Here is a 23027-nt window from a genome sequence, read left to right as displayed (position 1 = left end):
AAGTTTTTTCAGTGTGCCCTGGTTCTAACACGTTATCGCTTCTATACTAACAACTTACTAATTATAGTACAGTGAAATTATGAAATTATAGATTACAGTGAAAGCTAATAATAAACCCGTTTTTAAAAACGTGCTGCTGTTTAACAAAGAAAAACGTACGTTTTTTGTGAGGATTTGTTCATTTACCATTTATGGAAGGAGTCTCCAGTGTCAGTATGTTTAGTCTGTATGTCTGCAGGACAGAAGAGTTTATGTTTTGTTGTTTGTCAGTAACATGACAAGCTTTATTTATTTTCTTATTAACTTCAAGAAAGAGACGTTTAGTCAATATTTATGGAAGGAGTCTCCAGTGCCAGTGCTTTGTAACAGTCATAAGTTTTGGACAGGTTGCATTTTTTTTGTCTTATTAATGTCAAGACAGAGAAAAAAATAGCGGCTGGTGATGGAATGACTAAGTGATAACTGGTTTTATGGGTGTTCCACAACATTAAGTGTAGCTATAAATGGATAAAAAGTACAGCGTGACATTTTTAAATAAATAAAACATGCAATTATTGTGGTCTAAGAGAAATCATACACTTCGGTATGTGCTGTTAGAGGAAAATGATTAACTTTGGAGTGGGATAAGTAACTCGCCCGTTGTTTGTGAGTCGTTGATTATTTTCCTATGACAGCACGTCCTGAAGTGTTTTATTCATCTTATACCACCACAGATTGCCAGCACTATCATGTGTTATATATTAAGGGATGACATATTGCACTTTTTTGTTATTTTTAGTTAAATTTAATGTTATTGAACATCCATGAATTTGATAATTGTAATATTGCATCAACATTGTTGATCACTGAGCCAAATTTACATGATTTCAGCTCATCCTAGCTTCATCTGCATTAGCCTTGCCTGTTAATTGAGCTGCAAACAGACATTTTCTTTGAGCTTGATGTGTTTTCAAAGTTCTTCCTACGATACTCAGTTTACTCGGGTTGTTTACTGAGGTTACTACTGAGTTCAAATGATTCACTCAGACTGATGCAATACAAACAAGTGGAGGTGGATTTGCTGGTTTCTGTGTTGTTTTGCTGCTTTCTTTATTAGAGAAAACAGACATTGATGCTGCTTACTTACTTTCAACTGTATTAGAAGTTAAAAAAAAGAAAAATCTGAATTGGGAAATATTTCTTTGTAAGTGAGGGAAAACATCGTAAGATGATCTGAGAGGGGAGTCGATATGACAAAAATATCATAACACAATACTTGAAAACATTGGTATGATACATGATATGTATCACAATATATAATTTCGTTAACAAACTGCCAGCAAAACAAAAGTCCTGCATTAAAAACTGTTAAAAAAATTAAGAGCTGTTAAACTGAAGCTTGATAATAAGTTTTGTATTAAATAAGTATTTTAATAAAATAACTTTTATTTTAAAAAATCATTTTAAAAGTCTGTTAAAAAAATCTGTTCCATTTAGTTTGTAATATTTTTTTAAAAAATGACAAAATTATAACATGATACACGATCAGAAAAGCGTATCATGGCATCATTTATCAGGATATTATACTGTCATATCGCCCAGCCCTATCTGAACTCATCACACTCATCATGAGCAATGTGCACCTCATTGAAATAAAGTTTCCTCCTTGTATCTTTACCTGGGATGTTAGTAAATCAGGACTCTTTCTTAAAGAAATCGTGCCGTGCAGGAAGGAAGTGTTTGCTAATCAGAACTCACTGCTTAAGGACCTGAACATTGAAACTGCAGGATTTAAACGTGCGTTACTCTCAAACATCTGCTGAATGCCGTATCGCAGAAACTAAGCAGAAGGCTTTGGGTGTAATTCTGCTTTAGAAGAATTATTGCAGCCCAGGAAATACAGACGTGCCAACATTTACGGTTTAGCCGTAAATTAGCATTTACGATGTTGGACCCTTCGCTATAATGATACAAGAGACACCTGAAAACTTTGCTTTTGTGCTTTTTTCAGCGAAATCAGCAGTCAAAACAAATGCCAATAAAATTCACCCAACAGAAAAGCCGAGTATCGCAATTTAATCATTTTTATCATTTTGACCTCCTATAGGAAAAGGCTAATCCTTTTATAATCTTCCCACTGAGACGTCTTATTAAAAAAGACTTGTTATTAAAATAAAATACAATAAATCTTATATTTCAACCAAAACATAATTTCAAAGTTGTATCAGAGATTTGGAGATTTACAGTTACTTCTTTATTAACCCCTTGTTCACTTGATCAAAGTGATCCATTTATTTATTTGTTTGTTTGTTATCTTTCCTGTCTATTTATTTATTTATCCATCCATTTATTTATTTATTTAACAAACAGGAAGCAATACTAAAAACAAGTTCTCATTTTTACATCTGTATTTTATTTATTTTTCTTATGTCTTCATTTTTTGTTTGTTTGTTTGTACGTGTGTTGTCTTATTTATTTATTTAAGAAAAATCTAACAAAAATCTTATGTGTATTTATTTATTTTCTTTCATGTTTATTTATTTATTTGTTTGTAGGTTTGTTGTATTTCCTGTCTATTTGTTTATCTGTTTGCTTATTTATTTATTTATTTATTTATTTATTATGTTGTTATTTAGGAATATAATTATTTATTTGGTTCGTTTATTCTATTTCGTCTCTATTTATTTATTCGTTTGTAGGTTTGTTGTCTTTCTTGAGTATTTCTTTATTTGTTTAATTATTTGTTTGTTGTCTGTTTATTTATTTATTGTTTATTTATTTTATTTATTCATTCATTCATTCATTCACTGAAGGGGAAAGGATGGAGGACGTGAAAGACGCATTTGCTTCTGCTTCACACTGAATTTATCTAGATGAACTCTGACCTGTGAATTCACAAGGCTGTGTGTTGTGAGCCAGTAGAAAATAAGAAATCTCATCCAGTGACATACGTTAAGATTTTTGCGGTAAACTACTTGTGTTCTTGTTAGCAGTGTTGGCACCTCTGGAGATAGCGTTGTAGCGTTGTGCTTTGTGTTTGCCGTGTTGGAGGGGTTTCAGGAGAAGAATCAGCCGGGAGGAAGTTAACTGTGTTCCTGCCATGTGATGTAGGACCAGTAGGAATGAGATGAGACTTATCCAGCATGAAGAGATGGTGTGAAAACATTTTCTAACGCAGAAGGAACCTGCAGGATGTAGTGGAACGTGTTATTTGCTCGACAGCAGCGATGTGGATATTGATGGAAGGCTCGAGCATCAGACAGTGTTTTGTAGGAAGATCAATTCCACCTTGTTAGAATTCAGCTTCAGGTCCAACGTCCAGGCTAAGCCATCGTGTCAGGATGTGGATGCAGTTTTTCAGTGACGGTGAAGAGGCAGAGCTGAGCAATGTGATGATATGATATGATACTGTGATGTACAGTAATATATACATGGTGCAGTTATACGTCTACTGTGTATAATATTATATCATCAGACATTTCTATCATTTTATTTACAGCATTTTAGCATAATTGTGAGTTTTTGCAGTATTGTAATCCTACAGGGAAAGAAAAGATATTTCAGTTGGATCAGAGATTTGGAGATCATTACATCTTAACTGTAAAACTTTACTAACCCCATATTCACTTGATTGATTGATTTATTGATTCTCTTTTCTTTTATTTTTCTTTGTTTTTTGTAAATTTGTTGTCTTTCTTGTATATTTCTTTCCTTATTTGTTTGTTTTTGTTGTCTTTCTTGTCCATTTATTTGTCTAATAAAAATCAAACAATACTAAAAATTATTTCTCCTTTTTTATCAGTATTTGTTTTTTTCTTTTGTGTTTATTTATTTGTTGGTTGGTGGTTAGTTTGTTGTCTTTCTTGTCCATGTATTTATTTTTTTAATTGTTTTTTTACTTTTCTCTTTATTTATTAGGTTATTTGTTTGTAGGTTTGTTGTCTTTCTTGTCTATTTATTTATTTATTTATTTAATTTTATCTCTTTTTCTAAATATTGTTATTATGGCTGTTGACCGAGCTAAATATAACATGCACTATATGGCACTATAAGTATGTGCACCCTGACCATCACACCCATATGTGCTTGTTGAACATCCCATTCCAGATTTATTCCCCCTTTGCAGTTATAATAAGCTCCACTCTTCTGGGAAGGCTCTCCACTAGATTTTGGAGCGTGGTTGATTGGCTGTTCATTCGTCTTGTGGCTGTTCATTCAGCTACAAGAGCATTAGTGAGGTCAGAGACTGATGCTGATTGAGGAGGCTCCAGTTCCAGTTCATTCCGAAGGTGTTCAGTGGGGTTGAGGTCAGGGCTCTGTGCAGGACACTCGAGTTCTTCCACTCCAACCTTCACACACACCATGTCTTCATGGAGCTCGCTTTGTGCACAGGGACACTGTCCTGCTGGAACAGGTTTGAGAAATGTGAAATGATCTTTCAGGGTTGCAGTGCTGCAGCCGTTGATGCGTTTAAATGGAAGGAGATGCAAGACATTTTAATTCTTCACCTTTCTGATCTACGCATGTTTTATTTCTGATTTTTAAGAGTGTTTGCAGTCTTCTTTGAAATGCACCATGATGTTAAGATGTAGGTTAGAGCATTGGCAGAGATGACTTTGAAATAATTTCCGATATTGGAGGCTCATCCTTGTCTAAACAAACAGTGCTGGAAATGTGTCCCTCCTGATGCATTTTTAATAAGTGGCACTCTTGCTCAGAAATGTGTGCAGTGGGTAACTGGAGGAAAGCGAATAAATAACTTTTCATGAGATTTGATTTTATTGATTGGCAGCTCCTTTGTTGCCTTTGCTGCCGGCTCTATCTAATGATTGCATCCCCCCCTGTTTTTTTTCACCACAGCTCAGATTCTTCTCTGTCTGAAATATCTTCTCCATGAGGAAATGCTGATTTCCCAATTTGCACTAACATGCCTTAACACTCATGATTGTTTTTATTATTTTTTTGTTTTTGTCTTCTCCTAAACACACTAATTGTGTTAAATGAGCAATGTCCCAGACGTTTAGGAGTACACGTGCGCTCTTTATTTTTGTCTTTCGTTCCTTCTTTAGCTCAGATGGCAGCATGCGGCTGCAATGGCAGTGTGTGTTGCTGTGCTGTGATAATCAGCGACTCACTGAGCATAAATGAAGTGTGTGAAATGGTTGTTCATTTCCTACTTCTCAGCACTGCTGCGGGGGTCATGTTCTGGAGACAAAATCAACTATATTGAAACTTTTTTACACTATTACATTCTTTTGCAACATGTTGGGGGTGTGCCGTTATAGGAAAATAATCAACAATGGCGTGGTGATGAAGCAGAGTTAATGTTACAACCGTGCAGTTGATTATTTTCCAATAACGGCACGTGCTGAAGTGTTTTATTCCCCTTACACCACAGTGATAGGTCTTATTTTCACTAAAAAGTGACATTTTGTACTTTTTGTCAATTTAGGGTAACATTTAATGTCATAGAACATCTCTGATACAAGTTAGTTCCTTTTATTGCTTACGTCATAGCAGCTATAAACCTTTATTGTTAAATCGGTTTATATACAGTATGGCGCATACAGCATACAAGTCCCTGTGTATGTATGTGATTGCTATAGAAATGATAATGAGTGCATTAATATAAATCTGCAGCTCTTCAAAAATTAATCAACAACTTCTGACGAATCAGAATCGAGAATTCAACAGCACTGTGGTGTAAAATGAGATGAAAACCACTCAAAGCGCTACCCCAGGTCACAAAGGTTTCTTTTTATTTTATTTCTTTATTTCTGTTCAACCCTTAAAGCAATCAAAACCCCTAACCGTACACATACACCATTACTGAAGTCCCCGGTGATTATTGTGAATCGTTTGAATCCTGTCGACTGTCAGGATTATCATCTTGCCCGTAAACAGGGCTCTCTTCCCCGAGTCTAATGATTTACATGAGTTGATTATGTGCTTCTCTGGCTCTTGATTATGAACCCAACAAGCGTGAGGTGAACACACTGCACTGAGCTTCATTCATCCGTGAGAGTGAATGCACACAATGGGGCGCTTGACCTTTCAGAATAAACACACATTAGAGAGTGAAAGAGCGTAATGGTGAGATTATTACAGTCATAACGCCAATGTGGCGATCATCACTTTATGGGTTACGTAATTGCAGGTGGAATTTCCGCAGCATGAAGTTTTTTTTTTTTTTTTTTTGTCCGGTAGCTGAAAATTTCTACCCGTGGGTCTCACTACTAAAGAAGTAAGATGGTTACAGGTGATCAGTATACACTACAAATACACATGGGGTTGCGCTGTTATCAGGAAAGAAGCAACAATTGCATGGTGCGATGAAGTGGAGTTACTGTTACCACCCCCAAGTTCCCAATAACAGCATGTTTCATTCTTACACCACAGCAATGTGCCAGCTTTTTATATCAAGAATAAGATGTACTTTTTATCCATTTATAGGTACATTTAATGTTCTGGAATGTCCATGAAACAAGTGAGCTCCTGTTCTCACTTACTTTATAGCAGCTATGAAGAAAACATAAAAGCAAACCAACCAACCAAACAAAAAACAAACAAAAAACAAACAAAAAACAAACCAAAAAATGCCACTTGTTAGCTAGAAATCAGAATATTTACTGTAAACTTGTCTGCTGTAAAGACTTTCCCATGCACAAAACGTAGTTACAATACTCATCTGATCATACAAAACAAACTTATAAAGTAACAAGAATTAGCTGTTACTATAGAAACGACACTTTGTGTGATTTGTCTACTGTCTGAGCTGCCGTTATAGAAAATTAATCAACATCTTCGACCAATCAGATGGCAGGTAGAACAACAGTTAATTATATGAAGTTTCTTAATTCTAGAAGTGCTAGTCGTAAAAACAAATTGAGTGCAAAAGTTTACACCCCCGATGATATTAGGGTGTAGAAACTGTACCTCTATCGTAAAATTTATCACAAAAAAAGCAAATTTGAGATTTCAGAATCTGTGGAATAAATTAAAACAATTAAAACAGTGTAACTATTTAATTGAGTGTAAGTGGGAGGCGAGGGGTGTCAAAAATAAGTATGCAGTGTGTGGAAGGGCTCAGGGGTCAAAACTAGGGTGGACGTGACAATTGCTAGTTCCATTCATCCCCCATTATTGAAGAATAATTGCACCATTCTGATTACAAACCGCTAATTAGCTCACAGGGAAGAAATAATTGGAAGTGGTGGGCCTGGATGAGCGTGCGTCTTCGACCTGTTCAATTATTCACGCATAATTGAGTTGTTGCAAATATTCCATTTTAAATATTAATTAAAAATACTGAATGCAGGATGGAAACACGTATGTACATGAAAAATGGGAGATGCCTTGAGTAAATAACAGACTGTGCTACAGCCTGAAGCTCTGAATTACCGTACAAGCTCTGCAAAGAAGATAAATGCACTGGGAAAGTGTGTGTGCGGTTTTAACGAGTTGTAATGTGTACTACTGCAGCATTTTCTTCAGTTCATCATGTTTATTCCCTTCTGCAGCATATTTGCAGAGTGTGATCGTAATCTAAAGCGTTTCGCTGGTCTGTGTTTGGTTAACGCTCGTGTGTTGCAGTGTACGTCTCACCTGAGATCTGAGATCATGTTGACTGATGCACTGCTTGAGCTCATTACACACCTCTGGGGACCGATGGAACACCTCAGGCCCAAATTTAATCTTAGATGGTCATCATTTATCACACCAGCAGAAGGTTTATTCATGACAGGAAACTCACAGCATATCTGTACAAGACAGGAACTGTTTTAATTGGCTGCGATCGTGCGTTATCAGTCCTGTGACGTGTCTGATTTAACGCTCCTGAAGACGGGCTGAGAGATTTTCAAATGATTCAAGAGTTCTCGTGTAGCTTTTACTCAGACTGATGTGCTTTTCTCTCTTTTTTCCCCCCAGTGTCACCACCACTGACTTTTATGTTTTTCAAGCTTCGTAACAAATCAATTTCAATTATTTTTTTGACATAATTTAGTAAAAACTCGCTAGCCCCACCCCCTCAGCCTACCCATAACTTCTCATTTCTTTAATTGCACCACCTTGGTTCCTTCCTTCACTTCTTAGCTCCTCCTACTGAGAAAACTGAGAAAAGATGTAAGAAAAGGAAAGAAAGACAGGAGGAATAAATGCGTTTAACAAACGAAACACCACATCACTCACTGAAGTGTCACTTTAAAGCGACTGTAGTGGATTCACTGATTGGTGACATGTTTTCCAGCTGTCAAACATCTGGCTTGTTGTATGTGTATATCGCACACTTAAATGTTAACATTTTGGCTAAACAAGATTCTACAGCAAGGCATATTAGGCATATTAGGCATATTCATGCAAGGATTTGTAAGTCGTGTTTGGTGTATGATAATTGCTTCTATTTTTGCATCAACACTACAAGGCTAACGTAGCTACCAGGAAACAGAAGTCTATCTCACCCCAAATCGGGTATTTCTGGTGGTTTGGTCGAATGTATAAACATGAACAAAATGTCATGTCACTGGAATGTTACATGGGCGGCCATCTTGGTTCACTTTTTTCCGTACCACAATTCTGAATTACTCTGCTCTCCAATGCCCTGCCTCCCGTAGGTAACATTGTAAACATAATTTTCATCCTAATTTGATCATTTTTTGCATTTCCCGCCCACTAGCTAGCTCTCCATGATCACACAACAGCCACCAATGGCGAGGGTGAGTCCAGCATGTGTTTCCTCCAAGAAAGGTGAAGCCAGCCTTTGCATTTATTTTTTTCCATCTTTGCTACATCACAGGGTATTTGAATGCTCAGTCAGAGGAAAGCACTAACTGTGCTGACTAGCCTAATTGTACTGATTTCTTTTGTATTTGTGGTTATCGTTGATCCAGAAGCTTTCTTTGATTCGTCATTGGTACTTCCTCAAAGATGACAGAGCAGACTTCAATTGATTTCTGGGTCATGGCCTGAAGGAGGTAGGATTGGGGAATCAAGGTGGCTTCAATTACTGTTGTGGGAAGCACCCATTATTACCATATTTCTCAAACATATTCACTGACTGGCCTTTTTTTTATAGTGTGTAGGCTTTAGTTGTCCCAGTAGTGTACTTAGATGAAGTCACGAGATATTGAACTTTCCCTCAGTCTTCTTTTGGACTTTACCTCATTAGAGTCTGCAGATTTTCAAAAAATTCTGACAACACAAGTTACTAGATGGCCATATATGGAAATGTGGGTGTGTATCTGAATCCATATATGGACATGACAGCAGCTTTGAGTCTTTGAAGCCAATGTACATTAGTCACCAAGTAAGAAGAAGAAATCATTGGTATTCATATTGTTTATACAGAAACACTCTGAGTATTGTGACTTTATGCTAATGGTCACCATAAACACTTGATACTATATATATTCAACATAAACGCATGAAGCTATATGTATATATATATATATATATATATATATATATATATAGATAGATAGATGAAGATTCAGACTCAGTCATACAGTTGCTGGAAATAAAAAGAAGAATAAAAAGAAAACAAGATCAAAAATACTATTTTCACTGATAAAGCATAAGAGTACCACTATAATAAATTCATATTTCTTTATTATAGTCTGCCATCATACTCATAACCTGTCATATGATCTGTCCCACTTGACCGGAAGCACCTTGTTTTTCAGTTGACTATAACACAGTTGACATGACAGACCTCTCTTTTAAGTTTCTTCAGCAGCCCTCGTCCTTTTAGCAGGGACTGAAAGAGAGTGATAAGCATCCCAGTGAAACAGTTCAGGGCAGAATGAGGTAAAATGAGGTTAATAAAAAAGTTATAAGGAATGTACATGCAGTGTTGATCAGCCACTCCATGAACGCGATAAGATCATGGCTTGACCTTTTTCTCCGCCTGACTGGCTTCAAAAGGCTAGCGGTTATGCTTTGATTGATGCTGCTTCATGTTGCGAAGCTCCTGCTGGTTAACTCCCGCGCTGCAATCGGTGACAATCGACAGTGAACTTTGGATTAAAACAGCCGGGACTCAGCACGATGTGCAGAAACTTTTTGCTGTATATTATGAAATACTATGAATAGGAAGGGAAAGGGATATCGTTAGTTGTCTTGCTTTGTATGAAATCCAATTACTTCACTTTACTGGAGGTTATATTTTTGAGATTCTGCAGTATTCCGGGATATCCATGAGGAATGCCGTATGACAGGCTAATCTGAAGAATCGATGTGCATTTGGCAAAAGTGCCTACAATTTAAAAAACCTATTGCTTCACTTGCGTTGAGACAAAATAGCACAACAGTATTGAAGTCTCTAATCAGATTGGTCAGAAGATGTCGGTTCATTTTCTATAACAGAAATCAAAGGTTTACATTAACGTGCTCTGCTAAGAGATTACTGTTTCTAAAGTAATACCTTGCACAGAGAATTGTATGCTGGACATTTTCTGTGCTGAAATGCTTATTTGGCATTTTCGGAAGGACTGTTACTCTAGTGTTAGCGCTTTGTAATATTCCAAGGTAAAGCTGTACATTTAGGTTTTCCGCTACAGGAAAGTCTTCAGAATGGAGAATTTTCTTGATAATATGACAAGCTGGAAATTTGGTTTAATGAAAGAAAGAGAAGTCGGGTGAAGGAAGGGCTGTTTACAGTGGCTATAACGTGATCGTTAACAATTTGCAGTGGTATAAGAGAAATAAAACATGCTGTTATAGGAAAATAATCAACTTCAGGGTGGTAACAGTAACTCCGCTTCATCATATCACGCCGTTGTTGATTATTTTTCTATAATAGTATTCCACCAAGTGTTGTAATATAGAGATGGCACAGAATCAATACCAGATCAGTATCAGGCCAATGACAGGAGAAAAATGGTGGATGGGATATCACTGAAAAAATAAACATATAAAGAGACTTGATTATTTTTTTAAATTATTTTTTAAATTATTTATTTATTTATTTTTTATTACAAGTATTTTTACTTTGTTCTCAATTATATTTATATCTCGTAATATAAGTGATATATAAGTGTGTGAAAGCTAAGGTTTTGTATAATTCATATTTTGGGCTATGTATTGTTTAAGGCTTCAGTTTAAAAAAGTTTTTTAAAGCTTAGTAGTTTTTAAAGAAATAAATAATCGGATGGATATGGCTATCGATTGATGCTCAAGGTTTCATCGGCAAAGAAAACCTGATATCATATCATCTCAAGTTTTCTTCCTTACACAGTGTTACAAAGGTATTCCCTTGAAATTCACTTGATGTCATTCTTCCAAATCTCATGACAAGCCCTCTTAGACATATGACTCCCCGAGCGTGTGGAATTTGTCAGCTGCATGTGTGTGGTGTAATAAGATGGAGCTCTGCTGCCATCTTTGCCCCTGCTGCTCTCACACTACAAACAAATCAGTCTTGATGGCTCTCCATACACCAGGTACGGTGAGCGCCAGGATTTCAGGATGGAGTGTATCTCTTTAAACGAATGCAGCATCTGGGCTCCGTCTCTAGCTCGCGTCCTCTCCTCCCTGGATGAGATTGATGTGTTTAGACGCTGATTCATATGACCGACCTGCGTTCTCCCGTCCACCATGCCCGCCGTGCACTTAATACTGTTTCTCTTCACGATTTATGGCGGCCCCATATCAGCCATCGTGTTGTCAGCTCTGGGAATGGCGGTGTGTAATCATGGTGATGGGTGGATAAGACAGCACGGTGCATCATGAAAAAGAAATAGAATTGGGTCCCACTGATAAATAAAAATAAAAATGAGACATGTTCATGTTTTCAGTTCTTCATGTTAAAGAAGGTCTCTGAATTCTGAACTGTTCCATTACGGTGCATATACAGAGCTTTTTTTTTATCCCTTATCACTTAGTGCTGAATTAAATAGAATGGCTTTAAATGTTCGGGTGCAGAAAAGTGCATACACAGGAGCTCTTGTGTAACAGGATAGATGGGAAACATAAAGGTAAAAAAAAAGTCAGTAAAAAAACATCTCTCTGCTAATGTAGAACAGAGATAACCTGCGCTACACAAACAATAATTTAGATTGAATGCAATCCAGACTTACAATAATTTTTACCTCCAGACATGTTTGCAATCTGCATTTAATTTTTTTGTTTTTAATTTGTCTTTTATTTTCTTATTTGTCTTATTCCCTTCAAGAGAGAGAAAGAAAGTAAGACTGGTGAGAGAAAATCTGTTTATATACAGTATGTGGTATAATATAAGTGAAAACATGAACTAACGTGTTTCCTGGACATTCCACAGCAGCGTAGCTATAAATGGATAAAAAGTGCATGCGCCAAGCTTTTTTATTAACTTCTTGAAAGAAAAAAAGAGCAGCTGGTGAGGGAAGTGATAACAGGAACGTGTTTCACAGATGTTCCACAACAATAAACGTAACAATAAAAGGATAAAATAAAATTATTGTTTGTTAATTGATAAAAAAAATTAATTGCTGCAAAGTGCTGTGATATAAAAGGAATACAATACAACACACAATACAACACACATCTTATTTTATTACCCCACTGTTGATTATTTTCCCGTAACAGCATGACACAGATTGTTTTTTTCCTTACTTAGTTCATTTTCTCAGCTCTGTGGCCAAATAATCCCAGTCACTATATAAATCTTATGACATCAACATATGGAAATCAGAGCAGAATATCTTTCATGTTGTGTGTTTCATATCCCTAATGGAGTGACGGAGTTAACGATGCTGGACTTTTCTATCTATCTAGGTAGCTAAAGCTTTTTGTCTAGATCTCTCTAATTAAAATGAGCGAAGGTGAATAATGTGAATGAAGTTAAACTGCTGAGAGAAAGCTCAACAGAAAGCTAACATGTTCATTAGACTAGGTTAGTGTACCTAGTTAGCTGTCTGATGCAATATATTTGATCAATATTGGTAAACACATTGAGGTGTTAATTTTAAATTAATTTTATAACATCTTTATTTTTATATTAAAAAAGATCCACCATTAAAAAAGGGAACATTTAACTTAGTCGCAATTAATTCTTCTGCACCGTACAGAGTGACGAAAAACAAAAAAATTGGTATCAGGTGAATTCAGTGTATCAATCAGGATTCATTCTACACACGTTTCTGCAACGTTCAGATGCTTATAAATGTTCGAATAGATCAAATCTTATAATGGATTAAACCAAAATGGCCAGAAATAAAGAAAATAAGGGGAAAAAATCAATAAGGAGGTAAGGGCAAGAAATCACTTCCCTGACGGGGTGCTGATTGCAGAGGAAAGAGCACATACACACACAAACACAAACACACACACACACACACACAAACACACACTCCATCACACTCGATTTTGTTGGCCTGTACACAGCCATTTGATGTTGTTGAGACTTTTATCAATGTCTGCGTTTCTGCCCCTCAGAGTCTTCTAACAGCGCTTTATGTAGTTGTAAAAATGCTACAGGGCCGTCGGGCCAAAGCACTTTCTAAAACACGCCGTCACTGTCACTGTCACTGTTACTGATACTGATACTGATACTGATACTGTTACTGTCACTGTCACTATCACTCTCACTGTCACTATCACTATCACTGTCACTCTCACTCTCACTGTCACTCTCACTGTCACTCTCACTCTCACTGTCACTCTCACTGTCACTGTTACTGTCACTCTCACTGTTACTGTCACTGTTACTGTTACTGTTACTGTCACTCTCACTGTCACTGTCACTCTCACTCTCACTCTCACTGTCACTGTCACTATCACTGTTACTGATACTGTTACTGTCACTGTCACTATCACTATCACTATCACTGTCACTCTCACTGTTACTGTCACTCTCACTCTCACTGTCACTCTCACTGTCACTGTCACTGTTACTGTCACTCTCACTGTCACTGTTACTGTCACTCTCACTCTCACTGTCACTGTTACTGTTACTGTCACTGTCACTATCACTATCACTGTCACTCTCACTGTTACTGTCACTCTCACTCTCACTGTCACTCTCACTGTCACTGTCACTCTCACTCTCACTGTCACTGTTACTGTTACTGTCACTGTCACTGTCACTGTTACTGTCACTCTCACTCTCACTGTCACTGTCACTGTCACTCTCACTCTCACTGTCACTGTTACTGTTACTGTCACTGTCACTGTCACTGTTACTGTCACTCTCACTCTCACTCTCACTGTCACTGTCACTGTTACTGTTACTGTTACTGTCACTCTCACTGTCACTGTCACTCTCACTGTCACTGTCACTGTTACTGTCACTCTCACTGTCACTGTCACTGTTACTGTCACTCTCACTCTCACTGTCACTGTTACTGTCACTCTCACTGTCACTCTCACTCTCACTGTCACTATCACTGTTACTGTTACTCTCACTGTCACTCTCACTCTCACTGTTACTGTTACTGTCACTGTCACTCTCACTCTCACTGTCACTGTTACTGTCACTGTCACTGTCACTCTCACTCTCACTCTCACTGTCACTGTTACTGTCACTCTCACTCTCACTGTCACTGTCACTGTCACTCTCACTGTTACTGTCACTCTCACTCTCACTGTCACTGTCACTGTTACTGTCACTCTCACTGTCACTGTTACTGTTACTCTCACTCTCACTCTCACTCTCACTGTTACTGTCACTGTCACTGTTACTGTTACTGTCACTGTCACTCTCACTGTCACTGTTACTGTTACTGTCACTGTCACTGTTACTGTCACTGTCACTGTCACTGTTACTGTCACTGTCACTCTCACTGTCACTGTCACTGTTACTGTCACTCTCACTGTTACTGTCACTCTCACTGTCACTGTCACTCTCACTGTCACTCTCACTGTTACTGTCACTCTCACTGTCACTCTCACTGTTACTGTCACTGTTACTGTTACTGTCACTCTCACTGTTACTGTCACTGTCACTCTCACTGTTACTGTCACTCTCACTGTCACTCTCACTGTCACTGTTACTGTCACTGTCACTCTCACTCTCACTGTTACTGTCACTCTCACTCTCACTCTCACTCTCACTGTCACTGTTACTGTTACTGTCACTCTCACTGTCACTGTTACTGTTACTGTCACCGTTACTGTTACTGTCACTGTCACTGTCACTCTCACTGTCACTGTTACTGTCACTCTCACTGTCACTGTTACTGTCACCGTTACTGTCACTCTCACTCTCACTGTTACTGTTACTGTCACTGTTACTGTTACTCTCACCGTCACTGTTACTGTCACTCTCACTGTCACTGTCACTCTCACTGTCACTGTCACTGTCACTGTTACTGTCACTCTCACTGTCACTGTCACTGTTACTGTTACTCTCACTCTCACTCTCACTGTCACTGTCACTGTTACTGTTACTGTCACTCTCACTGTTACTGTCACTCTCACTGTTACTGTTACTGTTATTGTCACCGTTACTGTTACTGTTACTGTTACTGTCACTGTCACTGTCACCGTCACTCTCACTGTCACTGTCACTCTCACTGTCACCGTCACTCTCACTGTTACTGTCACTGTCACTGTCACTGTCACTGTTACTGTTACTGTCACCGTTACTGTTACTGTCACTATCACTGTTACTGTTACTGTCACCGTTACTGTTACTGTCACTCTCACTGTTACTGTTACTGTCACTGTCACTGTTACTGTTACTGTCACTGTCACTCTCACTGTTACTGTCACTGTCACTGTTACTGTCACTGTCACTCTCACTGTCACTGTCACTGTTACTGTTACTGTCACCGTCACCGTTTCTGTCACTGTCACTGTTACTGTCACTGTCACTGTCACTGTTACTGTCACTGTTACTGTCACTCTCACTGTCACTGTCACTGTCACTGTTACTGTTACTGTCACCGTCACCGTCACTGTCACTGTCACTGTCACTGTTACTGTCACTGTCACTGTCACTGTCACTCTCACTGTTACTGTCACTGTCACTGCCGTGAATTTAGCCGTCATTCTGCGCATGTCAAGCAAATTTCCAAAATGTTTGCAAATGACATTATAAATTATGGTGTGATTCCACTAACAAGGGTACTGTTAAATATTCTGAAGAGCAGCAACGAGAATGTCAGATTAAAACACACACACACCTGCTCACTCACTATACCAAAGCTTTTATGCTTCTCTAACAAGTGAATGAACAGGAATGTCGTGGCTAAGATATCAATAAAAATATCAATTAAAATATATATATATATATATATATATAAATAAAAGTGTTAACAGATAAAAGTTTTTGCTATTATTACATCGTCCCCGTGATCGTTACACCGACCTTTTTATTGCATTTGAATATGATTTCCACTGTGGAAAATTATACGATAAAAAAAAATGATTAAAGCCTCGCTGTCGTGATGTACAGCATCCCATCCAGAGTGTATGCCTGGTGTTCCTGCGATAGGCTTCAGAGAAACTGCAACTCTGACCAAGATAAATAAGTTACTGCAGATGAATGAATGAATGAATGAATGAATGCTCACTATAGTATCAATGTATATGTCCACCATCAGAATGATATGTACAATTAGATGGATGGGTGGATGGATGGATGGATGTATGGATGGATGGATATATGGATGGATAAGTGGATAGGTACTGTAGATAGACTGATAGATAGATTCATGGAAGGATTAATTGGATTAATGATTCGATGAATGGATGAATAAGCAGATCATCACACTTTGTGTTTATGTGTACATGAAGAGGGAGATGTCCGCAGTTGTCTAGCGTTACACTAACTGATGGATGGATGGATGGATGGATAACTAAAAGCACTCCCTGTAATTATATGTACACAAAGAGATGGATGTCCATACTACTAACTTTACACTAACTGGATAGATGGATGGATGGATGGAGGGATGGATTCTTGGAAGAATGTTTGGATGGATGAATGAGAAGAGCACTAAATGTGTTATTATGTGTTATGTGTTAAATGTGTTAATGTGTTAATAAACATATGTCTGCAGTTGGCTAGCTTTACACTAACTTATAAATGGATGGATGGATGACTGGATGGTTGGATGGATAGATGGATAGGTGGATGGATGTGTGGATGATGGATGGATTTATTGATGGATGGATGGATAGATGGATGGATGAATATGGAGAGAACTAAATGTGAGATTATGTGCACATGAAGAGACAGATGCCCTCTGTTGGCTAATGTTTCACTGATAGATGAATGGATGGATGGATAGATGGATGGGTGGACTGGTAGATGGAAGGTTGGATGGATGATTAAGGAAAGCTCTAACAGTGCTATTATGTATACATGAACAGAAGAGTGCCCATAGCAGGCTAATGTTACTGTACCAGTCAGACAAGAGAAAACAATCTCTCATTAACACCTGACTTTTAGATTGACAATAAACGGTTTCTAAACTGTTGGACAAAGATGGACATCCGTTGATTAGTTTTCTGGAAAAATCACTGATATCTGAAGTCGGCTATCCATGAGACAAATCACCTTCTGAATGAGAAAACTCAGCAGAACTCCATACATCTTAATAAATTTCTTATTCTGACAAGTAAGTTTATTAAATATATAGAACATATTAAAGATGTCCTTGACAAAATAGCAATGCAGTCATCATTTCTGTATCATCAAAATTGAGTTTATTACCTAAGATTATCTCCAGGTGTTTGTAATATTTAACAACTTCCACTGTTTAGCCAAGAATTAATGTCCTCCCAGTTTCCAATTGAATTGAGGAACTAACAGCGTATCTTTCATTTTTATGACATTTTCCTGCAGATTAGATTCACATTTACAGCATTTAGCAGATGCCCGTCTCCAGAGCGAGTCATAGAAGTGCTTTGTATTCTCTGTTAAAAAAGGAAACAAACATATTCTCATGCTAGTGCAAATAGATTTAAGGTGAGGGATTCCATAAAGCTAAAGCCCTGTTATGGGGAGAAAAAAGAATGCAAATCAAGCCTTTTTTATTGCACAGGTTTACTGCTGGCTAAAGTGCCTGGTGAAGAGGCGGTTCTTCAGTCTTGGTTTCAAGACAGCTAGGGGAAGTTCTTTTCACCACCGTGATGTAGAAAAGAGAAGATTGTTGATGCTTGTCTCTTTGGAGTCGATGAAGTCGATGGTGGTTCAACTTGTACTTGAGGTGTTATTGGAAAATAATCAGCAATGAGGTGGTGTGATGAACCAGAGTTACTCACAGATGGCTACATATTTGCCATTGCTACTCATTTGTATTCACATGTTTTATCCATTTGTAGTTACTTTTAATGTTGTGGGACAAGTTATCACTGTAGTTACAGCACATAGGAACAGTCATTCCCTCACCAGTGTCTCTTTCTTTACTCTGTCCTGAAGTTAATACAGCAAAAAAATGCTGTTTGTCATATTATGGGGAAACTGTAAAGCACAAACTCCTCTGTCTTGAAGACTTTGCCGTGTCTGACTGTTACAAAGCACTGACACTGGAGACTCCTTCCAAAAAATGTTAAATAATCATCCCCATAGAGAAAACTTCACCATGTCAGTGACATTTTTGTGGAGCATCCAACATGCAAGACCCTGTCTAAGTTGTTACTATAGTAGGGCTGTAGTCAAGACTGCAACTGTCCAAGACCAGGACTAGCTGATATCGACTCAAGAATGGGGCTGATAGCGTTAAGATAGCGAGACTGAGTCAAGAACGAGTCTGTAAACCATTGAATCCTTTTTGAGGCCAAGTCTTTACTTCAGTTTCATCTATGCAATGGCTGCCTGGAAATGACTGAAATTATCTTGAGAATTACCAAGAATCCTGCAAAATTCTGGACAATAGATTGGGTTACGACTACATGACAACAAGAACGAGATCAAACCCATATTTAGCAAGAACCAATGCCCAAGATTGAGACAAATCAATGCAGAAAACATCTCGAGACTTGACTTGAGTCCTACATAGAAACAATAATATGTTAGAATGAGCGAAATAATAATAAACCTGCGACTTGCTGGTTTGTTTTTGGTTGAATCGACAAGGTGTGACGCTAGCTTCAGGATCAGTTGCTCAGGGGAAGACATGTCCAGATCGCAGATTAGAAATTGAACATGACCTTGCTCATGATGGTTAAGCAAAGATGTCTCTTCTTGAGCACATAGCAGTAGTGATAGATTATATGTATCTGTCTAGTCAAGTGATGTAATCGTTTAAAAAATCGATCAGAGATGCAATGCTGCAATTAACAACAACAAACAACGAAGAACGCTTAACCTATTTGCTTTTCTGCTCTAGAGAGTTCACCTAACGCTCTTTTCTCACAAGTATTTAAACGTCAGTGTAATTGCTGCTGTCTCAGACTCTCCACTCTGATGTTCAAGACTACTAATCAAGGTTAAATGCAAATCTCACTGACCGCCACTGTAAAGACTCGGCCGTAAACACTATTGGATTTTCACCCTTTTACATTTAAATGATGTTGAAGTGTGAGAATGTGAAGCTTTACTCAGATTATACACCAGGAAACTCATTGCCTCATGATCGTGGGGTGTTTTTTTTATGGTCAGAGAGGTTGATCCTTTTGTAAAGCATTAGCAGCAGAAAAATCCCAAACAAAGCTTTTAAAACCCTTTTGGGATCGATGAAATGTTTTGGCACTGAATGTTTTGTGAGCACCCACGTGAGAAATTAATTGAAATTCAAAATGATTGAATTCTTTAAATGCTCATTTTGTGGCTTTATGCAGTGTAAAGCGTGATTGTAGACATATAGACATTTCAGAACATTTGCTGTGTGTGTGTGTGTGTGTGTGTGTGTGCGCGTGAGAGAGAGAGAAGGCTCGCTGTGGGTGGCTGTGAGTCAGCATGAACCTTTTACCCTGAAATCATCCTGTCTTTACTCTTGGAGAGAGAGAGAGAGAGAGAGAGAGAGAGAGAGAAAGTGACCGAGAGACAGAGTGAGTGAAAGTGAGAGAGAATGAGAAAGAGAGTGAGAGACATATACAGAAAGAGAGAGAGTGAGACAGAGACAGATAATGATGGACAGAGAGAGATAAAGAAAGCAAGCGAGAGACAGAAGGAGAGAGACAGAGAGAGAGAGAGAAAGGCAGAGCGAGGCCGAGAGAGATAGAGAAAGTGAGCGGGAGACAGAAAGAGAGAGAGTGAAAGTGAGAAAGAGAGTGAGACGGGGAGAGAGAGAGAGAGAGAGAGAGAGAAAGGAAGTCAGACTAAGAGAAACTGAGAGTGATATAGAGAGAGTGAGAGGGAGAGACAGAAAGATACAGAAAGAAAGAAACAGAGAGAGGGAGTGAGACAGGGATAGAGTGAGCGAATGAGAGTGAGATACAGAGAGATACACAGAGAGAGAGAGTGAGACAAAGACAGAGGGAGAGGGATACCTACACAAAGAGATAGAGGGAGGGAGAGAGATAGACAGAAAAATATACACGGAGAGAGAGAGAGAGAGTGGGACGGAGACAGAGAGAGGCAGAGAGAGTGTGTGAGACAGAGAGGAGTAGGACAGACAGAGAGAGAGAGAGAGAGAGAGAGAGAGTCATAAAGAGAAATCTAGAGCGATAGAGAGAGAGAGGAAGAGACAGAAGCAGGCAGAAGGAGCGTGAGACAGAGAGAGAAGAAAAAGAATCTCTTGTCTTCCTGCAGTAAAAGCTAATTACTTCTTAGGGGAAGTGCTGAAGGATAAACAGAGAAGCTGGATTGATGCTGCTTGCTGTTGCTGGGCGATTTACTTTACTGTCACTGATAAAAGCCTCTCCTTCACCTCTCCTGGGCTGTGAGCTGGATTTTCCTCCACTGTCCTTTTGCTGAACTGTGAAGGAGAAAAACTTTTCATTTCCATTCAAATCACAAACCATGAAATGAAGCCCTCAGCATCACCAAGAGTCATACGTTTTCTTCCTCACTTAAACATGGAAGCTAAATGTAGAAGACAGGAGGCTGATAAAATGATGTTAATGATCCGATGTGCTTCTCTCTCTTTCCTTGTGTTTCAGGATTCATTTACACATGTGGTGGGACGTTAAAAGGAAGAAACGGGACCATAGAAAGCCCCGGATATCCACACGGATACCCAAACGGAGCGAACTGCACTTGGGTTATTGTAGCCGAAGAAAGGAATAGAATTCACATAGTTTTTCAATCCTTCGCCGTGGAGGAGGAATATGACTTTTTATCTTTATATGACGGGCATCCTCACCCCGCCAACTTCAGAACAAGGTACACGTTTTTCCTTACTTTGCCCTTCTTTTATGTCATGCAGACAATTTCAGAGACGGTCTACTTTAAACTAGTAAAATCGTATGAAAATTGATTCTATGATGACTCTATGATGACTCTATAACCCACCATTACAGCTTATAACTGTACCTTTTCATAGAGGATGATGCTACATACATACTATATTACAATACAGCAGCAGTACAAATAATACGGTTATAGAAACTTCTAGAACATTTCTCTTATTAGTACACTTTCTATGAAAGCCATATGTATGTATAATGTTATAATGCATTCATAAGGCATTATACATGTCATTATAATTATTTACGAAAAGGCATTAGAGTTTGTATCACTGTTTATAATGCATTTCTAAATTGTTAAAAGATTGCATTATACTGTATATAAGTAGTGTTTATAACACATTATATCACCATTGTATAATCTCATAATGTACTATACAGAGTGGGGCTTGGTGATATAAAGTGTTATGAACACTACTTATAATGCATCATGTTAATGATGCATAATGCATAATAAAGATATCTACAAAGTGTAATATAGTTTCATAAATAATTATAACACTATGCATAATGCCTTATGAATGCATTATAACATGATATGGATGTGTTGATTGTTTGTTACAGATATGACCTTCATAGAAAGTGTTAAAAAGGAATCACTTTAAGCTACTGAAGAAAGCATACCTGGAATATTTCGTTAACACTGTATTTAATGTTCATAAGGCTGCATAACACCTGCGTAAGCCCTTTATTGTAAAATCTGATAAAAAAAAAAAAAGCAATCTTTAAAACAGCTGGCACTTGAAGGAGTAATCTTGGATAGATCTTTATATAGGTTTAGTTCAATTTGTAAGAAAGGCTTATGTAGATATTATGTAGCATTATGAAAAAGAAATCTTATCACACTATCCTCTACCGCTTCTTACACCTCTACTTTGCAGTGTTCTGCACCATTATAACATGAATTATGGCACTGAGTATGATTCATGGAAGCCTCTTGTTACACCGATGGCCTTATTACTGCGAGTTCTTCACCAAACTGATTCGTTCTACTGCGTATTTTCAGCAACAATGTCACCTAGCCTGCCAGATCTAACTTCCAATTTGGAAAGGTCCCACACTTCTCCGTGCAAGGAAAGGTCACCAGGTGAACGCGCATTAATGTGGGCGATGTTTGAAACGATAAACCTTCCCTGCACACTAATTGGTCTCCTGCTGAGTTAATTATTGCGTTGGAACGATGCTGGTTTCAGAGACTGTGACGCAAGAGCAGGAAGTGCTGCCAACATTCTGATCCTTACCCATAATCACTAATCACACTAATAAAACCCTTCTGCTTTGAGCCATCATTCAAATGTAGCCATTTTCAGACTATATTTAACTTGTGTGAGCGCTAATTATGAGCCAGACTTCTGCAGGTGAATATTCAGTGTTTACTGAGATGTAAAAGCTGCAATCTAACCTGCATAATAAAATGCAGCATCTCATAAAAGATTTATACTCGTTGTTTTGCTAATAATGTGTAACAATAACTTTTAGCAGCCCTCCAGCACAAAACACTTGGGGGAAAATATATGGCAAATAAGCTTTTTCTGATTCCTGAAATCCTTCGAAAAGCTTAAAAATAAAACAGCAGCATTGCTGCAGCAGCGAACTTCCTCCTAATTAGTGACCAATGTAATTACAGTTAAGCCTTTACGGCAACAGGACTTTACACCAACAGCGAGCTGAAAGAGGTCCTGCATGTCCTGTATCACGAGCATTAACAGGCCACTAATGAGGAAGGAAGTGCTGAAGTGAAAGAAGGTCCTGACAGTAACTCAGCCTGATCAGAT

General features: G+C 38.0%; 1 protein-coding gene across 4 annotated transcripts in view; it reads left to right on the top strand.

Annotated features, from left to right (window-relative positions):
- csmd3a (CUB and Sushi multiple domains 3a) overlaps window positions 1-23027 on the top strand; it is a 237373-nt gene that overhangs the window by 4863 nt on the left and 209483 nt on the right. For all 4 annotated transcript variants that reach the window (XM_026924403.3, XM_053228098.1, XM_053228099.1 and 1 more), the window contains exon 2: window positions 20947-21169. In XM_026924403.3, the coding sequence (XP_026780204.3) occupies window positions 20947-21169 (223 nt within the window). The remainder of the gene's footprint in view (window positions 1-20946; window positions 21170-23027) is intronic.

This window comes from Pangasianodon hypophthalmus, chromosome 22, assembly GCF_027358585.1.
Source record: "Pangasianodon hypophthalmus isolate fPanHyp1 chromosome 22, fPanHyp1.pri, whole genome shotgun sequence".
Classification (NCBI taxonomy): Eukaryota; Metazoa; Chordata; class Actinopteri; order Siluriformes; family Pangasiidae; genus Pangasianodon; species Pangasianodon hypophthalmus.
Note: the sequence above shows the minus strand (reverse complement) of the source record. Positions and strands in the feature narration are given on the sequence as shown.